Source organism: Callithrix jacchus, chromosome 3 (genome assembly GCF_049354715.1).
Source record: "Callithrix jacchus isolate 240 chromosome 3, calJac240_pri, whole genome shotgun sequence".
Taxonomy (NCBI): Eukaryota; Metazoa; Chordata; class Mammalia; order Primates; family Cebidae; genus Callithrix; species Callithrix jacchus.
Window position 1 is genome coordinate 46,292,390 of NC_133504.1, and position 17,593 is coordinate 46,309,982.

General features: G+C 33.6%; 1 protein-coding gene across 6 annotated transcripts in view; it reads left to right on the forward strand.

The window, feature by feature from the left end:
- Positions 1-17,593, forward strand: part of LRBA (LPS responsive beige-like anchor protein) — a 772,728-nt gene that overhangs the window by 538,034 nt on the left and 217,101 nt on the right. For all 6 annotated transcript variants that reach the window (XM_017970205.4, XM_035294467.3, XM_008992610.5 and 3 more), the window contains 2 exons: positions 2,465-2,582; positions 4,615-4,717. In XM_017970205.4, coding sequence (XP_017825694.2) covers positions 2,465-2,582; positions 4,615-4,717 — 221 coding nt within the window. The remainder of the gene's footprint in view (positions 1-2,464; positions 2,583-4,614; positions 4,718-17,593) is intronic.

Genomic DNA, 17,593 nt, shown 5'->3' on the forward strand with positions numbered 1-17,593 from the left:
ATCTGTTTTCTCAACTATTTTCAGCCATGTGAAATTTTGTTAAAATATCATGTGGGTCAAATATGGAATGTAGGTTGCCACACATTGATTCATTTAGTCATTCTGAAAATTGCTACTTTGTGCCAGATATTTTTCTAGGCAATGTTAATAGGATGTATTCAAAGTATTTCCTCCAATAGAACTTAGATTCTAGTGTTCTAGTGCTGAAGAGACAATAGACTAGCAAGCAAATATTGTAGTTTCAGGTAGTGGCAAGATATAGTGGCTCACACCTATAATCCCAGCACTTTGGAAGGCTGAGGCAGGAGGATCACTTGAGCCCAGGAGTTTAAGACCAACCTGGGCAACATGTGAAACCTTGTCTCTACAAAAAAAAAGTTGAAAGTTAGCAAGATGTAGTGGCATGTGCTTGTAGTCCCAGCTACTCAAGAGGCTGAGCTGGGAGGATCAGGTGAGCCAGGGGTTGGGGCTGCAGTGAGCCATGATCACATCAGTGCACTCCAGCCTGGGTGACAGAGCAAGACCCTGTCTCAAAAATTAAATTAACTTTTAAAAATTTCAGGTAGTGTTAAGTGTTAGGAAGAAAATCTCATGAGTTTGGGTTAGGATGAGTTGTTAATAGAGGAAGTGGAGTTTAAATCCTGTGGCTTCCCTGCAGAGGTGACATAAGAGGAGAAATCTAACCGTGAGAATGAGCGAACCATGTGGAGATTTGGGAGAACATTCCAGGCAGAGTGGAAAACAAGGACAAAACAAGACCCCAAGGAAGAATGAGTTGAGCTTACAGGCAGTCCCAGATATGAGGCTTTATTATCAATTATAAAGAGCTTAAGAGTTTATTATACATGTCGTGGGAAGTCACTGGATACTATTAAATATAGGAATGATGTGATCTGATTTGTATTTTAAAATTTGAGGTGAAGGGTCCTCTAGTCATAGTAGACTTCAGAGGTAGGAATAGGAGAGAGAACAAATGGAGACCTCTGAAGACTCTGAGGCCATGGACCAACTGGTGGTATCTCTGGTCATAGTGAGAGAAAGGGATACCTGCAATGTCTGAGAGTAATATTATTATTTTTGTTCTCTCTTTTCCTGTTCATTTACCTTGATTTTACATAGGTATTGATTATATTACTGAATTAGTAGGATTTCTCTGTGATCCGTTTCAAAACTGCACGCATGATTATCCTGTCCATTGAACTTTTTGTTTTGTGTTTTCAAAAAATACTCCCCATTAGAGTCATACACATTCTTTCTATTTCTAGATTCTGTGGTGTCAGAAATAGAATCATTTTTGTAGAAAGATTGAAATACATACCGACTTAAATAAGGATTTTTACTTTTGTTTTTTCAAAAATACATTTTGCATTGAAGGATGTAGATTTATTTGCCATTAGGATTTTGAAAATGAAAATGAATAAAGAAAAAAGTTTGAGAAGGATAAATTTTTACTAGTTGTTATTTTTCTTCTTTGCTCGTTCCAAATTTATTCCTGCAATACAATATCATAATCAGATGTTTCATTTGTAATGTTTAATAGTGGTTACTTTTGAGAGATATATCTTAATTTTTTTAACTTAATTTGACTTCCTACACTATCAGGTTTTGATAGCAATCTTTATTAATATTATGTATAGTACTGGTGTAGAGAAATGCTGAGTCTGGTTTTCCTTAAACACTTTCACAATTAAGCTTTTGAAATAAACTTTTTGAAAAACAAAACGTGAATAACAAAGCAACAAAGTGGTTTAGGACTAAAGGCAGGATTACTTTGAATTGGCAAAGCATTTTAAGGAACTGTGTCTGTCACTTGGGATGACAAGAATTGTAACAAGTTACTCTGACAACCACCTACCCCATAGAGAGATTATGCTGAGTTCATTTGCAGGTTTGTGTTTAGCTTTAGCTGACAAAATGATACTTAACCTCTTTTTATAGTCGGTCTTTGTGCTTTCTGAATGAGTGACTGTTGCCTTAACAGTGACCTTAAAAGAGTCATTCTTTTTAAAGTTATGAACTGAATGTATTTATATTATAATGTATGTAAAAGCACTATTGGGCAAATTATAGTTATGTGAAACTGAATTGTGTATGTGATTTATAAGCATATATGACATTCTTTTGAGGTCTTTATTTCTAAGATTTTATCTGAAGTTTTACCTTCATAATGTGTTTTTAAAAATCAATAAGTAAATGATGCAATATGTATTTCCTCAGAAGCAGTGGATTACCTCATTGTTTTTAAAAGCCCAAATATATACTTAAATGTTTTATCATTTTACTTTGCTTTTTAAATTTAAACTTGTTTTCCATCAATTACAATAGATTTTCTTAATCTCCAAATTATGTAAATAACTACTAAATTATTTTTCTTCAAAGGGTCTTTTCTATTTTAACTGGGGAGAGAAACAACAACAAAAAACGAATATTGTCATTTACCTGGGATTATTTTTTTCCTCATTAGATCCTGGCCTATACAGAAGGGCTGCATGGAAAATGGCTGTTCACAGAGATACGATCAATCTTTTCTCGTCGTTATCTTTTGCAAAATACAGCCCTGGAGATCTTTATGGCAAACAGAGGTAATATGTTACAGAAGTACATTGTTACAAAGTGAACTTTCATCTCTTAAAGATTGCATTTTTGGACATACCATATTGCTTCAATTTAGATAGTACTTTGTAGCCCACCCTCTGTTCTAGTGACCTCTTTTTTTTAACTAAATGCTTCTTCATGATTTTTTCGCACCTTGATTATTAGTAAAATCATTTGTAATTTTTTTTGTGGCCGTACCACAAATTGGTTAAAGGCTTTATAAACATAAGAAATACAAAACCATTTAATCAGTTCAAAGAGGAGTTTTGATGTCCTGAGCATTGCTCTGATGCTTACATTCCTAACGGAAGATGTCTGCATTTTGGGAGAGGAATGGACAATTAAATGATTCATACATCTGTTTAATCTTTTGTCTGATATATTGCTTTTATAAAGGAGCCATGAGAAAATGATACTGAACTGTCCTTTTTGGTCTGTATTGCATCATCCTTCAAAGTTGAACTAAAATTTAATTTGCAGTTTTACAATGGAACTTGGTGAAATCCATTAATACAAGAAGGGGAGACAAGTTGAACTTGAAGGAAAAGCATCATTTGCTATGAGTGGAGACATACAATGGAGTATATGTAAAACCTACTGACTTATTGTACATATTCCTGGTATCATATGTACATGGGTTGATGGTTTTTTATTTTTAAAGCTACACATAACTGCATGTATTCCACACACACATTTTCTTTTTCCTTTGTGAAATTACCTGTCTTTAGGGAATACAAATTTCTTTAGGAAAAGATTTTTCTCTTTCCTTTTTGATCTCCACCTGGCATATACCTTATCTTCTAATGAAAACATTATTCTTCTGGACAAATAATCCAGAGAATGTTTCACACTTTAGTTCAGTCCTCATCCTTGCTGTCCCAAAGGGGCTTCAGTCTTACAATATTTATTACTTGCTCATCCTCATTCATTTTCTTTCTTTGAAATTTCTTATGCATACTTGTTTTTATATGTGTTTTCTGTAGCCTTTGCCTCATGGCCTTGACCATCTGCTATAACCTATGATGGTTTTATCTTCTACTTATTTTTTCCCCCTGAATTCAGTGTAATAGTGAATATATAAAGGAGGCTTATTTAAAGGGTGCATACACACACACACACACACACAGATAAAAATATATTTTTTTCTATATATATAGATCATATATATTTTCTACATATAGAATACATATTAGAATATATATATTCTGACTGACCCAATGAATATTTTCTAAACTCTCTCTCATAATTGTATGGTTTTACTTTCATGTTCTTTAAGATGGGTAAAAATTTATAGATTACTGTGATAAATTAACATTTATATGCTAAATATGTTTACATATTGACATGTACTTCTTGGTATTCTCTTGATATGTGTAATTATTGAAATAGGATGAGAAAACATTTAAATTTGATTTCTAGCCACAGAGGAAAACTTTTCCTTCAGGTCACACATTGTTTTGAACATGTGCTCATCTGAACATATGAAGAATAAACATATAGACATTATAAAAAGCTGTTTTAAAACTTAGTGATTGGAAAAAATATAACTGATTATTTTATAGGTATATTGGTAGTTTTTTGGTGTTGTTTAACTATATAAACTTAAATGTTTTAATGTTTGTTTCTAGAAATTATTTTAACTACATTTGGCTTGCCAAAATTCAATTTTGTAAATTTAAAGTTGCAGCTTCATGTCACATTATCTCAGCTATCATTATCATTATTATTATCATGTTTCATAATCCTAGCTTCATGTCACATCAATGCAACATCAATTGTTATAACTCCTAATAGTATTTAGGAAGAAACTGTCTATGGTAAAGGAGTTTGTAAGTGAAATGAATATTCCCACTAGCATATTAATACTAAATCTTGATATATACTGTAATAAAAAGAATGTAGTAAAAATTAGATTTAATAGATACCTGAATTAAAAGTAAATATTTTATTGGACCAATGAGTCAGTTTTCCAGAAAGGCAGTTATACTGTGTTCTAATTTTTTAAATTATTTGTTGTAGTTGCTGTAATGTTCAACTTCCCAGACCCTGCAATAGTAAAGAAAGTGGTTAACTGTCTACCTCGTGTTGGCGTTGGAACAAGTTTTGGATTGCCTCAAACCAGGTACGATTTTATATGAGAATATAGGGAAAACAATCTGTCTTAATAGTCATATTAATTAATCAGTATTAATATTCCTATTAACATTAATTTATATTAATGTTCTCATTTTGAAATTTATGACTTTCTTTTTTATGTTTTATAGTAAATAATGATTATTAGTGTATTAAATTTTCTTTTGACTAAACTGCATTATAATATACTGTTTTCCCTAGCATATGGCATAGTGTCTAGCAGAGTATATACTTAGCAAATAATCATTAAATAAAAGATTGCCTAACCTTACCCCAAGTAAAATGTATTTTGTAAGATTTACTTTTTATCTCTTTGGTGGAAAGTTTAAATACTAACCTTTTAAGAAATATATTCATATTTATATATGTAGATATAGTTGCTATTCTTTTCAAATATACATATATATATTATAATGGTATATGTGTGTGTATTATAAATATATACACACATGTTATCATATATATCATAGTAGTACACACATGCATGTATCAACAGAAATACTACATGCTCCAGCAGTCCCACTAGTGGGTATCTATCTAACTGAAATGAAAACAGTATGTCAAAGAGATATCTGCACTCCTGTTTTCATTGCAGCATTACTCCCAATAGCCAAGATATAGAAATCAACCTAAGTGTATATCAGCAGATGAATAAAGAAAATCTGGTTGCACACAGACACACACACATACACGCACACACACACAGAGGAATGCTACTCAGTCTTTAAAAAGAAGGAAATCTTGTTATTTACAACAACACGGATGAACCAGAGGACATTCTGTTAAGTAAAATAAGCAAGACACAGAAAAATAAATACTTTATGATCAAATATGTGAAATCTAAGAAAGTTGGACTCAGAAGTAGACAGTAGAATGGTGATTACCAAGGGTGAGAGATTAAGGGTGGGATGACTGGGGAGATGTTGGTCAAAGGATATAAAATTTTAGTTAGATTGGAAAAATAAGTTGAGGAGATCTATCTTACAGCATAGTGACTATAGTGAATAACAGTGGATTGTTTTCTTAAAAGTTTTGGAGAGCAGATTACAAAAAATGATAAATATGTGGAGTAATGCATATATTAATTGGCTCAAATTAGCCATTTCATGATGTTTAAAAGACAAAGAACACCATAATTTTTGTTGGTTGCTAGTAGTCTGAAATGTGAATATACCAAAATTGCATAATTCCCCTCATTGGTGAAAATTTGCTTTATTTCCACTTTTACATTATTATAAAAAAATGCTGTGGTAAAATTATTTATGTATTTTTTTATTCCAAGTTTTATGATTGATGTCTTATTGATAAAATAATATAATAAATATATTATGCTACCTTGAAGTACTATTTGCCTAAACAATGTTATTTAAAGGAGGAAAAAATCAAATTGCATAAAAAAGCAGTACTCATATGCTGCCCTGAAGAAACCCACTCTTTTTTTTTCTTTTTCAGTAGCTAATTTGTTCCCACTTTATTGAGTTATAATTGACAAATATAAATTACATATATTTAAGGTTTACCACATGATGAGTTGTTACATATATACATTGTTAAATGATTACTACATTCAAGTTAATTAACATGTCCATCACCTCACAGTTACCTTTGTGTGTGTGGTGAGAACATTTAAGATCTACTCTCTTAGCAATTTAAATATGCAATTTAATATTATGAATTATAATTTTCATATTAAACATTAGATTCCAAGAACTTATTCATCTTACAATGAAAACCTTGTACACTTTGACCACATCTCCCCATTTCCCCCACTCCTCTACCTTGGCAACCAAGAAGCCCACTTAAATATAAATGCATTGGCCTGGTGTGGTGGCTCACGCCTGTAATCCCAGCACTTTCGGAGGCCACGGTGCATGGATCACGAGGTCAGGAGTTCAAGACCAACCTGACCAACATGGTGAAACGCTGTCCCTATTAAAAATACAAAACTTAGCCAGATGTGGTGGCACGTGCCTGTAATCCCAGTTACTCAGGAGGCTGAGGCAGGAGAATTGCTTGAACCTGGGAGGCGGAGGTTGCAATGATTGCACCACTGTACTCCACCCGGGGCAAGAGAGTGAGACTCTGTCTCTAAATAACTAACTAAATAAATATAAATACATGTATAGATTAAAGGCAAATGGAGAGGGAAAAGTATACCATGAAAACACTACCTTAATAAAAACAGCCAGCAAGCCATATCATTATTATATTAGTTTCTAGGGCTGTCATAATAAAGTACCAGAAATTGGGTAGCTTAAACAACAGAAATGTTTTGAAGGCTAGAAGTCTGATGAAAATCAAATTTTCATCAGTGTTGTTTCCTTCTGAGAGCTATGAGGGAAGAAGGATCTGTTCTAGGCCTCTCTCAATAGTTTTAAGATGGTTTCTTCTCTCTATGTCTCTTTATATTGTTTTCCCTCTATGTATGTCTCCGTGTCAGGTTTCTCCCTTTTACAAAGACGCCAGCCATATATGACTTCATTTTACCTTGATTACTTCTTAAAATATTCTCTCTCAGAATTGTTACATTCTGAGGTACTGGGAGTTAGGTCTTCAACATATGACCTTTAAGGAGTTATAATTCAACCCATAACAATTACCAAGCAAAGCATTATATTATCAAAGGAAAAAGTGACATATCATAATGATAAAAGCCAATTCATGAAAATGATGATGTTTCAATTTACATACATCTAAAAATAGAGCTTCAAAATTCATAAGACAAAAATGGATAGAAGTAGAATAAAATACAGATCTCCTCTCCCTGTTATGTCAGTAATTTAGAAAACAGGTAGGCAAAAAAAATCAGTAAGCATACTGAAGACTGGAACATTATTAACCACCTTGATCTGTGCCACATGTATAAAATGTTGTAGTCAACTACACAAAATACATTCCGTTTTAAATACACATAGAACCTTCATCACATTGACCATATTCAGCCCTAAAGAAAGTCTTAAAATGTTAAGAAAGATTGAGATCTTGGATATCTGGTTAATTACAGACCAGAAATTAGTTACAGAAAAGTTTTTGGGAAGTCTCTGAGTATTTGGAAATTAACACACTTCTACATAAAACATGGGCCAAAGATGAAATTACAAGGGACATTAGAAATATTATACTAATTGAAAATAATAGCACAACCTATAGAAATGTTTAACATGAAGGTAATGAAGTGCCTAGTGTAGAATTATAGCATTAAGTGATTTTGTTTAAGAAAGGAGATGGTAAGGGGGAAGGGAGGGGGGAGGGCCATTGCCTAAAATCAATGATCTGAGCTTCATTCTGAAGAATATAGGAAAAAAGAGGAGCAAATGTAGCCAAAGTAAGCTGAAGAAAGAAAAAAATCAATAAAAGTAAATGATAGAGAAAAAAATCAATGCAATGAAAAGCTGTGTCTTGATAAGATTAATAAATATATTAATAGTAAACATATAGCAAAGACTTATGCAGAAATGGAAGACACAAATTAACAGTATCAAGAATAAAGGAGGGTGTATCACTGCAGATATTAAAAGGAAAATAAAGAAATATTATAAACAGATGTATGCTACTAAATTAGACAACATAGATGAAATAGATTCCTTGAAAGACACAAACTATCAAATCTCACTAATGAAGAAATGGTTAACCTTAATAGCGCTACAAAGGAAACTGAATTGTAGTAAAAGACCTTACCTCAGAGCAAACTTGTAGTTCAGATGACTTCTATCAAATGTTTAATGAAGAAATAATACCATTTCTACACAAACGCTTGCAAAAAATAGAAAAGGAGGTTAAATTGCTAAAAACGTTATGTGAGACCAGCATTACCTGAATACCAAATGCATGCAAAGGCATTTCAAGAAATGGGAACTGTAGGCCATCCTGATTGGAAAGGAAGAAATTAAATAGTTTTTTTTAGCATACATACTTGACTGTTTATATGGAAAATCCCAGAGAATCTATGAGGAAAAATAAAAAACAATAACTGTTAGAACTAAAAATAAGTTTAGCTGTTTATAGCATACTAGGTCAGTATATAAAACTCAAAAACCCTGCATACTAGCAATGAACAATCAGAAATTGAAATTAAAACCAGTATTTAAATGCTATTGAAAAATACATACAGACAAATTTGAAAATGTATTTATAAGACCTACTCACTGAAAACTGTAAAACTGTTTTGGAGAATTAAAACTTAAAAATGGAGAGTTGTACTATACTATGCTTATAGATTGGAAGACTCAACATTATTAAAATGTCAGTTTTCTCCAACATTGATCTGAGGTTCAAAGCAGTCCTATCCAAAATCCTAGCATGCTTTTTTTTTTCTGTTTTAAAGAAATTGGCAAGCTGGCCATGCGTGGTGACTCTCATCTAAAATCTCAGGACTTTGGAAAGCTCAGGTGGGAGCATCACTTAAGCCTAGGAGTTCAAGACCAGCCTGGGCAACATAGGGAGACTCTATCTCTATTTTTTTAATTAAAGAAAAAGAGAAATTGAAAACCTGATTCTAAAATTTAAGTGAAACTGTAAATATCCTGAATAGTTAAAACAACTGTGAGAAAAAAACAAGACTTAATATAAAATTACATTCATTAGGATAGCTTATTTGTTTAAGGATAGACTCATATAAACCAATGGAATATAACAGAGTCGAGAAAGAGACTGAAACATAAATAGTCAATTTGATTTTTGAAAAAGATGTCAAGTTATGTCCAGGAAGAAAAATGATCTTTTTAACAAATGATGATGAAAAATTGGTTATCCATATCCAAAAAGAAAAAGAACATTACCCTTTACTTTACATATAAATTAACTTAAAATGTAACAGAAAAAAATGTGTAGACAAACATAAGTGCTAAAAGTAGAACCTCTTCAAAGAAAACATAGGGGAAAACTCTTTGTGACCTTGAATTAGGTAAATATTTCTTAAAATATTTAATGGATTTCATCAAAATAAAAAGCATTTATTTCATCAAAATAAAAAGCATTATTGAAATGCCACCTCTTAAGAAAATGAAAAGATACACCACAGACTGGGTTAAAATATTTGTTCAACTTATGTGTGATAAAGGACTTACATCCAGGATGTGTAGGAAACGATAACACTATATAACAAGATAACCTGGTTATAAAAAATAGAAGTTTTGAACAGATATTTCAACAAAGAATACATATAGATGCCAAATAAACACATGAAAACATGCCACACATCATTAGTCATCTGAGAAATACCAATTACAACTACAGTGTGATCCCATTGCATACCTATTTGAATAACTTTTTAAAAGTCTGACAATACCAAGAGCAGTATATGAGGTAACTGGATCCTCACATGTTGTTGATGGGAAAGTAAAGTGGTATGACCTCTTTGTAAACAATTTGGCAGTTTCATATAAAATTAACCATGCACTTTTCCATACATCCTGGGAGTCTCACTCTAGGGCTTCTACCCTAGAAGAATGAAAATATATAGGTTCATGCAATGACCACTTCATGAATATTTATAGCAACCATATTCATAATCACAAAACTTGGAAATAACCAAGATGGTTGTCAACTGGTAAATGGACAAACTGTGATAAATCCATATAATGGAACATATATAGTGCTTAGTAATAAAAAGGAATGAAGTAGTAATATATGCAGCAACATGGATGAATTTGAAAATAGTATACTAGGTGAACAAAGCCAACACAAAAGGCTATATGCAGTATGATTCCATTGATAGGTCATTTTTGAAAAAGCAAAAGCAGAAAACAGAGCAGTGATTACTAGGAGTTATGGGAAAAGAGGAGGAATTGCATACAAGGGAGGAACTTTTGGGGTTCATGGAAATATTCCATGTCATAATTGATGTTGTTACACAACTCTATGTTTTGAAAACTCATTGCATTGTACACCTAAAAATAATGAATTTTACTCTATGTAAATTATTCAACAAACCTGATTTTCAAAAACAACAACAAAGAATGTGTAATGTTAATGAGGATGTATAGGTTAGGAACTTGATATAAATCCTATTAATTCCACTCCTAAGCATTTATCAAGAGTAATAAAAACATACATATTCACATTTACTTTTATGGAAATATTAATAGCAGTTTTATTCCAGTCCCAAATGGTAAACATTTCTGATGTCCATCAACTGTGAGTGGGTAAACAGATTGCAGTATCTCTATACAATGGAATAAATGGAATATCACTCAGAAATGAAAAGGAAATGACTTTTGATGGCATATATACACAACGGAATAAAAAAAGAGCGAAATCCTGCCATTGGTGACAGCATGGCTGGAACTGGAAGACATTATATTAAGTGAAATAAGCCAGGTACATACAACAACATGGATGAATTTCAAAAGTGTTGTGCCAAATGAAATAAATTAGACATTATGGACTCCATATATTATGGCCATCAGCTATGGTTTTATTTATATGAAATTACTGAAAAAGCAAAAACTATACAGTGACAGAAAGTAGATTATTGGTTACCAGGGGCCAGGAATTGGGGCAAAGGAATTAGCTGCAGAGGGTTATGAGGAACCTTTTACAGTGTATCTTGATTGTGGTAGTTACAAAAATATACATAAGTTCAAAATCTCATCAAATTGTGCACTTAAGTTTAACAAATATAGTATTAAATTATATCTCTTCCTTAAGAAACTGCCTATAGTGCTCCCATGTGATCCAGAGTTCCCACTACTGGGCGTTTATCCATTGGAAAGGAAATCAGTACATTGAAGAGACATCTGCATCCCCATGTTTATTGCAGCACTGTTCGCCATAGCCAAGATATGGAATCAGTGGTGTCCAACAGCAGGCAAATGGATAAGGAAAAGGTGGCATATATACACAATGGAATACTATTCAGCCATAAAAAAAGAGTGAAATCCTATCATTGGTGACAGCATGGCTGGAACTGGAAGACATTATATTAAGTGAAATAAGCCAGGTACAGAAAGTTAAACATCACATGTTCTCACTCATACGTGGAAGCTATCAAAAGGTTAATCTCCAATGAGTAAAAAGTAGAACAGTAGATACCAGAGGTTCAGGAGGGTAGTGGGGAGAGAGAGAGAGGGAGAGATTTGGTAAAGCATACAAAATTAGACTGAGGAATTTTGGACTGAGGAATATTTTCTAATGTTCTATAACACTGTAGGATGACTAGAGTTAGCAGTTGTACACAGTTTCAAATAGCTAGTAGGAGGAATTTGACTGTTGCAAACATAAATAAATGATAAATGTTTTAGATAATGGATGTCCTAATTACCTGATCTGATCACTATATCTTATGTATATTACATCACTGTGTACATAAATATGTACAATTATTACATCTATATAAAAGATTTTAAACAAAAAAATTATATTGCAATGAAGATTATTGAAAGGTAAGCTTTCTAAGCGTTTTTAGAAATACCTAAACCAGAAGTGCTTATTACATCTGTATGTGTGATGCTTTTAACAAAAATGTTTATTACAATCATTTTTGTATATAATATAGTATTATTTAATAGATACATGATAAATCTGATTAAAACTTTTAATCATTTTGATAAAAAATGATTGGATTTTGCTCTATTACCTCATATAATTTTTTATTTAATATAAATATTAAATCTATAGATTAAGGACTTTGTAACTGTTTAATTAAAACCGGTATCTATAACCTCTGGTAAATCAGGGTTCAAATATTAGTTTTGTATTTGAACATATATACTTAATAATTAGTATTTATATTGTTGAAAGTAACCTAATAAGTATCTGAGAGAAATGTTAAAACAGCAAAATATTTCTCATGGTATAGAGTATTGGGAGTATGTTTTTCCTGTGTGCTGGGACTACATTGAAATAGCATAATTACTAATTATTTCCTTTCGTAGTAGGTGTTGATTCATCATCAATACAATTTAGTTAACTAATTTAAGAACTGGAAAGAGCGAACACTGCGATTTTTCTATTGATTGAAACATATCAGCAGTGGAAACCTACAGTTTACTTTTAGCATACCTAATTTGGTATTGATTTGAGCTATTTTCAATCAGTGTTTATTTTAAAATTTTAAGATAGTACCTATGACAAATACAATCGAGATAGAATGCACAAACAGTAGCCAGGATGTTAGTAGTAGCTATAGCCAGCCTGTGGATGGGTGACTGTCAAAGTAATCTCTCACATGCTCCTTAGCAGAAGGCCTCAGTTCCTTGCTGAGTCAGTTTTTCCATCTGGTACTGGAGTGTCTACATGACATGGGAACTGGCTTCCTACAGAGCAAGTGATCAGAGAGAGAATGAAGTGGAAGCCACAACGTTTTTTTATTACTTACCCTTGATAGTCATATACCATCATTTCTGCTACATTGTATTCATTACAAGTGGGTCACTAAATACAGCCCAGGCTCCAAGGGAGGGGAATTAAGCTCCACCTCTTGAGGATATATTTCAAAACCACCACAGGTCACAACTTTTATGTAAATGGGGCAAATAAAGTGGTCCTTCCGGATTATAAACAATATTGCTTTACAATACCGGTAATGCTTTTGATTAGATGAATTTTCTTGTTTAGAGATTGTTAAAAAATATGATTTATAAGACTCAGATTTGGCGGGTGATAACAAAGGGAGATGTTCAATGTGTTTAGTCAGTACTCAAGTCTCAGCTTGAGTTGCTCAGTTGCATTTACTGAGATTAGGAATACTGGTTGAGCAGTACTAGTATAAACATCCTTCCATCCCTATGGCTGGGGTTGTGGGGAGGAGGTGGATGGACAGAAAATGAGTTTAATTTTAGGTCCTTGAAATTTGAACCCCTGAGAGACATCCAGATTGAAATGTTGAATAGGAAGCTAGATATAAGGAGGTATGTGGAGACCTCAAAAGAAAGGTCTAATAATTGAGAGTCACCACCATGTAGATGAAATTTGAAGCAATGAGAGGGAATGAGTTCATCTGGGTAGAGATTGTCGAATGCCAAGAGGAACTAGGGCTGCACCTTGAAAAGCTCAACATTTAAAGATTTGGTAAGGAAGATAGGACATCTCTTCCCTTCCAGCAACAACAGCAACACTAAAAGCAAAAACAGGAGTGGCTCAAAGATAGGAAATCCAGGAAAATATGATGCCAAGTGTATTAGTCTGTTTTTTCTAGAAAGAAATACCTGAAAGTGGGTAATTTATAAAGAAAGGTGTTTAATTAGCTCACATTTCCTCAGGCTATAAGGAAGCATGGCTGAAGAGGCCTCAGGAAACTTACAACCGTGGGAGAAGGTGAAGGGGAAGCAGACATGTCTTATATGGCAGGAACACAAGGAAGAAGTGGGAGGGGGCGTGCCACAGACTTTTCAACAATCAGATCTCGTGAATACTCACTCACCGTCATGAGAACAGCAAGGAGGAAATTTGCCCCATGATATAATCGCCTCCCACCAGGCCCCACCTCCAACACTGGGGATTATAATTTAATATGGTTTGACTCTGTGTCCCCTCCCAAATCTCATCTTAAATTATAATCCCCATGTGTTGAGGTAGGGACCTGATGGGAGGTAATTGGCAGTTCCCCCATGCTGTTCTCATGATAGTGAGTGAGTTCTCACGAGATATAATGGCTTAATTTTTTTGTCAGTTCCCCCACCCCCACTGCTGCCTTGTGAAGGAGGTGCTTCCTTTTCCTTTGCCTTCCACCCACGACTGTAGTTTCCTGAGGCCTCCCCAGCCATCTTGAACTGTGAGTCAATTAAACCTCTTTAATTTATAAATTACCCAGTCTTACTTAGGCAGTTCTTTGTAACGGTGCAAGAGTGGACTAAAACACAATTTGAAATGATATTTGGATGAGAACACAAATCAAACCATATCACCAAGAGATGATAGTTTTTAAATATGAAAATATCTGATGAGAAATCAGTAAGACATAGACTGAAAACTCTGCATCACATTTAGCAACAGCAGCTTTTGACCTCCAGAGGATTGAATGTTGTGAATTTGCCCACACAATATCAAGAAGCTTTACTTGGCAAACAGACCACTGAATTTTGTCGGCATTTATGAGCTACTCTATTTGGTTTAGTTGTGGTAACACTACAAGTCAGGTCCATTAAGACCAAGTGTTCTGGCTTGTCAACCAATACGACATGAGAGGGTAGAGACTCTTGGGCTAAATCCTGACTCACTACTGGTGGCAATCAGCAAGAGAGCTGTCCTATTAGCAGTTTTCTACCTGTGGCTCTTCTTTATCTGGAGTATTCTTTCTGACACTCAGGAGCACTTACAGTGCAAGCATATACACCCAGATACCAGTTTTAAGCCATAGCAAAAATATATTGAGTCAGCCCAAAGGCTCCAGTCACGATAGTTTTCATTTCAGTTTTTCTGTTTCACTGTGAACTTTACCCAACCCTATCACTTGTTTTCAGGCATTTTCTTTTTTCTACAGGAGCACTAATCAAGGAGTTTAACACATGAATATCAGGGGATGTAACAGCTACCAGGATGTATGTTATTTTGCAGTTAGAAGCTTAGATAAGTACAAAGAAAGGAGTTAGCTTAGGCTGTGTGGCTAGAGTAGTGGTGGTGGTGGTGGTGGTGGAAGGGCCTCGTTTTTTTTTATTCCGTGCTCCATGGTCTGCACCACTTCCTCCTCTGTATACCTCCTAGAACCTAGAGAGTGCCTGGGCTTGGGAGCACCTTTCTTTTTGTCCTCACACATTCTGTCATGTCTCTGCCATGCAGCTATTGCTTTTGGTTACTTCTGTAACCAGCAACTCTTCTTCCCATGGGACCGAGAAGCATACTCATCCAGTGGAGGTATAACATATCAAAATTTATGAGCTGCAGCTTAAGTAGTATTACGTGAAAATTTACAGCTTTAAACACCCATATCTGAAATAAATTCCTCAGATCAATAACCTATGCTTCTACTTTTAGATAATAAAAGAGAGCAAACTAAATGCAAAGCAAGTAGAAAAAAATGAGTAATGAAGATTATAACAAAGATCAATGAAACATAAAACAAAAACACTAAAAAGTATCAATGAAACAAAAGTTGATTCTTTGCAAAGATCGGTAAAATTGACAGACTTTAACCTAACCATGAAAAAGAGATGACACAAATTGCTTAAATTAGAAGTGAAAATAGAGGCATGACTATTGAGCATATAGAATCTTTTTTCCCCCTTTTCCTTTTGTAGAGACAGGATCTTGCTCTGTTGCCCTGGCTGGAGTGCAGTGGTACAGCTATAGCCCTGCAGTAGTACTGCAGCCTCAAACTCCTAGGCTCAAGCCATTCTCCCACCTCAGCCTCCTGAGTAGCTGGGACTACAGGCACATGCCACCATGCCTGGCTAATATTTTGACATATATATATATATATATCTATATATATATATATATATATATATATATATTTTGGTAGAGATAGGGTCTTACTCTGTTGTTCAAACTGGTCTGGAACTTGGGCTCAAGTGATCCTCCTGCCTTAGCCCACCCTTTAAAGTGCTGAGATTTCGGATATGAACCACCAACCCCAGTCAGAGCATACAGAAATTAAAAGTAGTAGAAAGGAATACCATGAACAACTTCATGCCAACAAATTATATACTTAAATGATATGGACAAATTCTTAGAAAAACAGAATTGCCAAAACTGGCTCAAGAATAAATTGAAAATCTGAATAGATCTATAACACATAAAGAAAATGAAATATTAATTTAAAAATCTTTCCGTAAAGAAAAGCCTAGACTCAGATATCTTTATTAGCTAATGCAATCAAATATTTAAATTAGAAACTATATAACTCACAAACTCATCCAGAAGATAGGAAGGGAGAAAACACTAGCAACTCATTCTATAAAGTCAGTGACCCCAATACCATTGCCAGGCAAAGACGTCACAAGAAAATTAACAAGAGAAATGCTGTAGGCCAATTTCCCTCCTCAACACAGACACAAGTTTTTTTTAACAAAATTTAGCACACCCAATTCAGCAGTATATAAAAAGGATTTATAAAATGTTCATGTGGGTTTTATCACAGAATGCTGGTTAATTTAATTCTGAAAATCTGTTTGTGTACCAGCATTTATAGAGTAAAGGAGAAAAACCGTACTATCATTTCAGAAAAAAGCATTTGACAAAATCCAACACATATTCATGATTAAAAACCCTCAACTAACTTTCAACTAAGGAAATTTCCACAAACTGACAAAAATAATCTATCAAAAAATATCCAAAACATATATCATACTTAACATTGAAAGACTGAATAATTTCCCCCCAAGTTTAGAAAGGTAAAAATGTCCTCCATTCTTAACACTTCTTTTCAACGTTACATTGGAGATGTTAGCTTGTACAACAAGGAAGGAAGAAAGGAAGGGAGAAATTAAAGGTATCTGCACTGAAAATGAAGAACAAAATAGCCCTCCTTGCAGATCACAGAAATGTAAGATTTGTACAATGAAAAGTATAAAAACATTTTTTAAGAGGAATTAAAAATGGACCTTAATAAATGGAGACATTTCATGTTCATGGATCAAAAGATTCAATATAGTTAATAAGGTAGTTCTCCCTGATTTGTATATTCAATATAATCCCTATTAAATTCCTAAGAGACTTTTTTTGGAAAAGGTGGGAAGTTGAAATTCAATGGATCTAGAATAGCCAAAACAATTTTGAAACGTAAGAACAAGATTGGAAGACACACCTTACTTGATTTCAAAACTTACTGTAGAGTCACAGTTCTCAAGATCTGAGGAAATTTACCCTTCCTCCTTTTTGTTGTACCCAGTCCTCAATTGTGATAATTGTACAAAGATAAGCATATAAATTAAAGGAAGAGAATTGACAATACAGAAATAAATCCTTGGATATTTGGTCAACTGTTTTG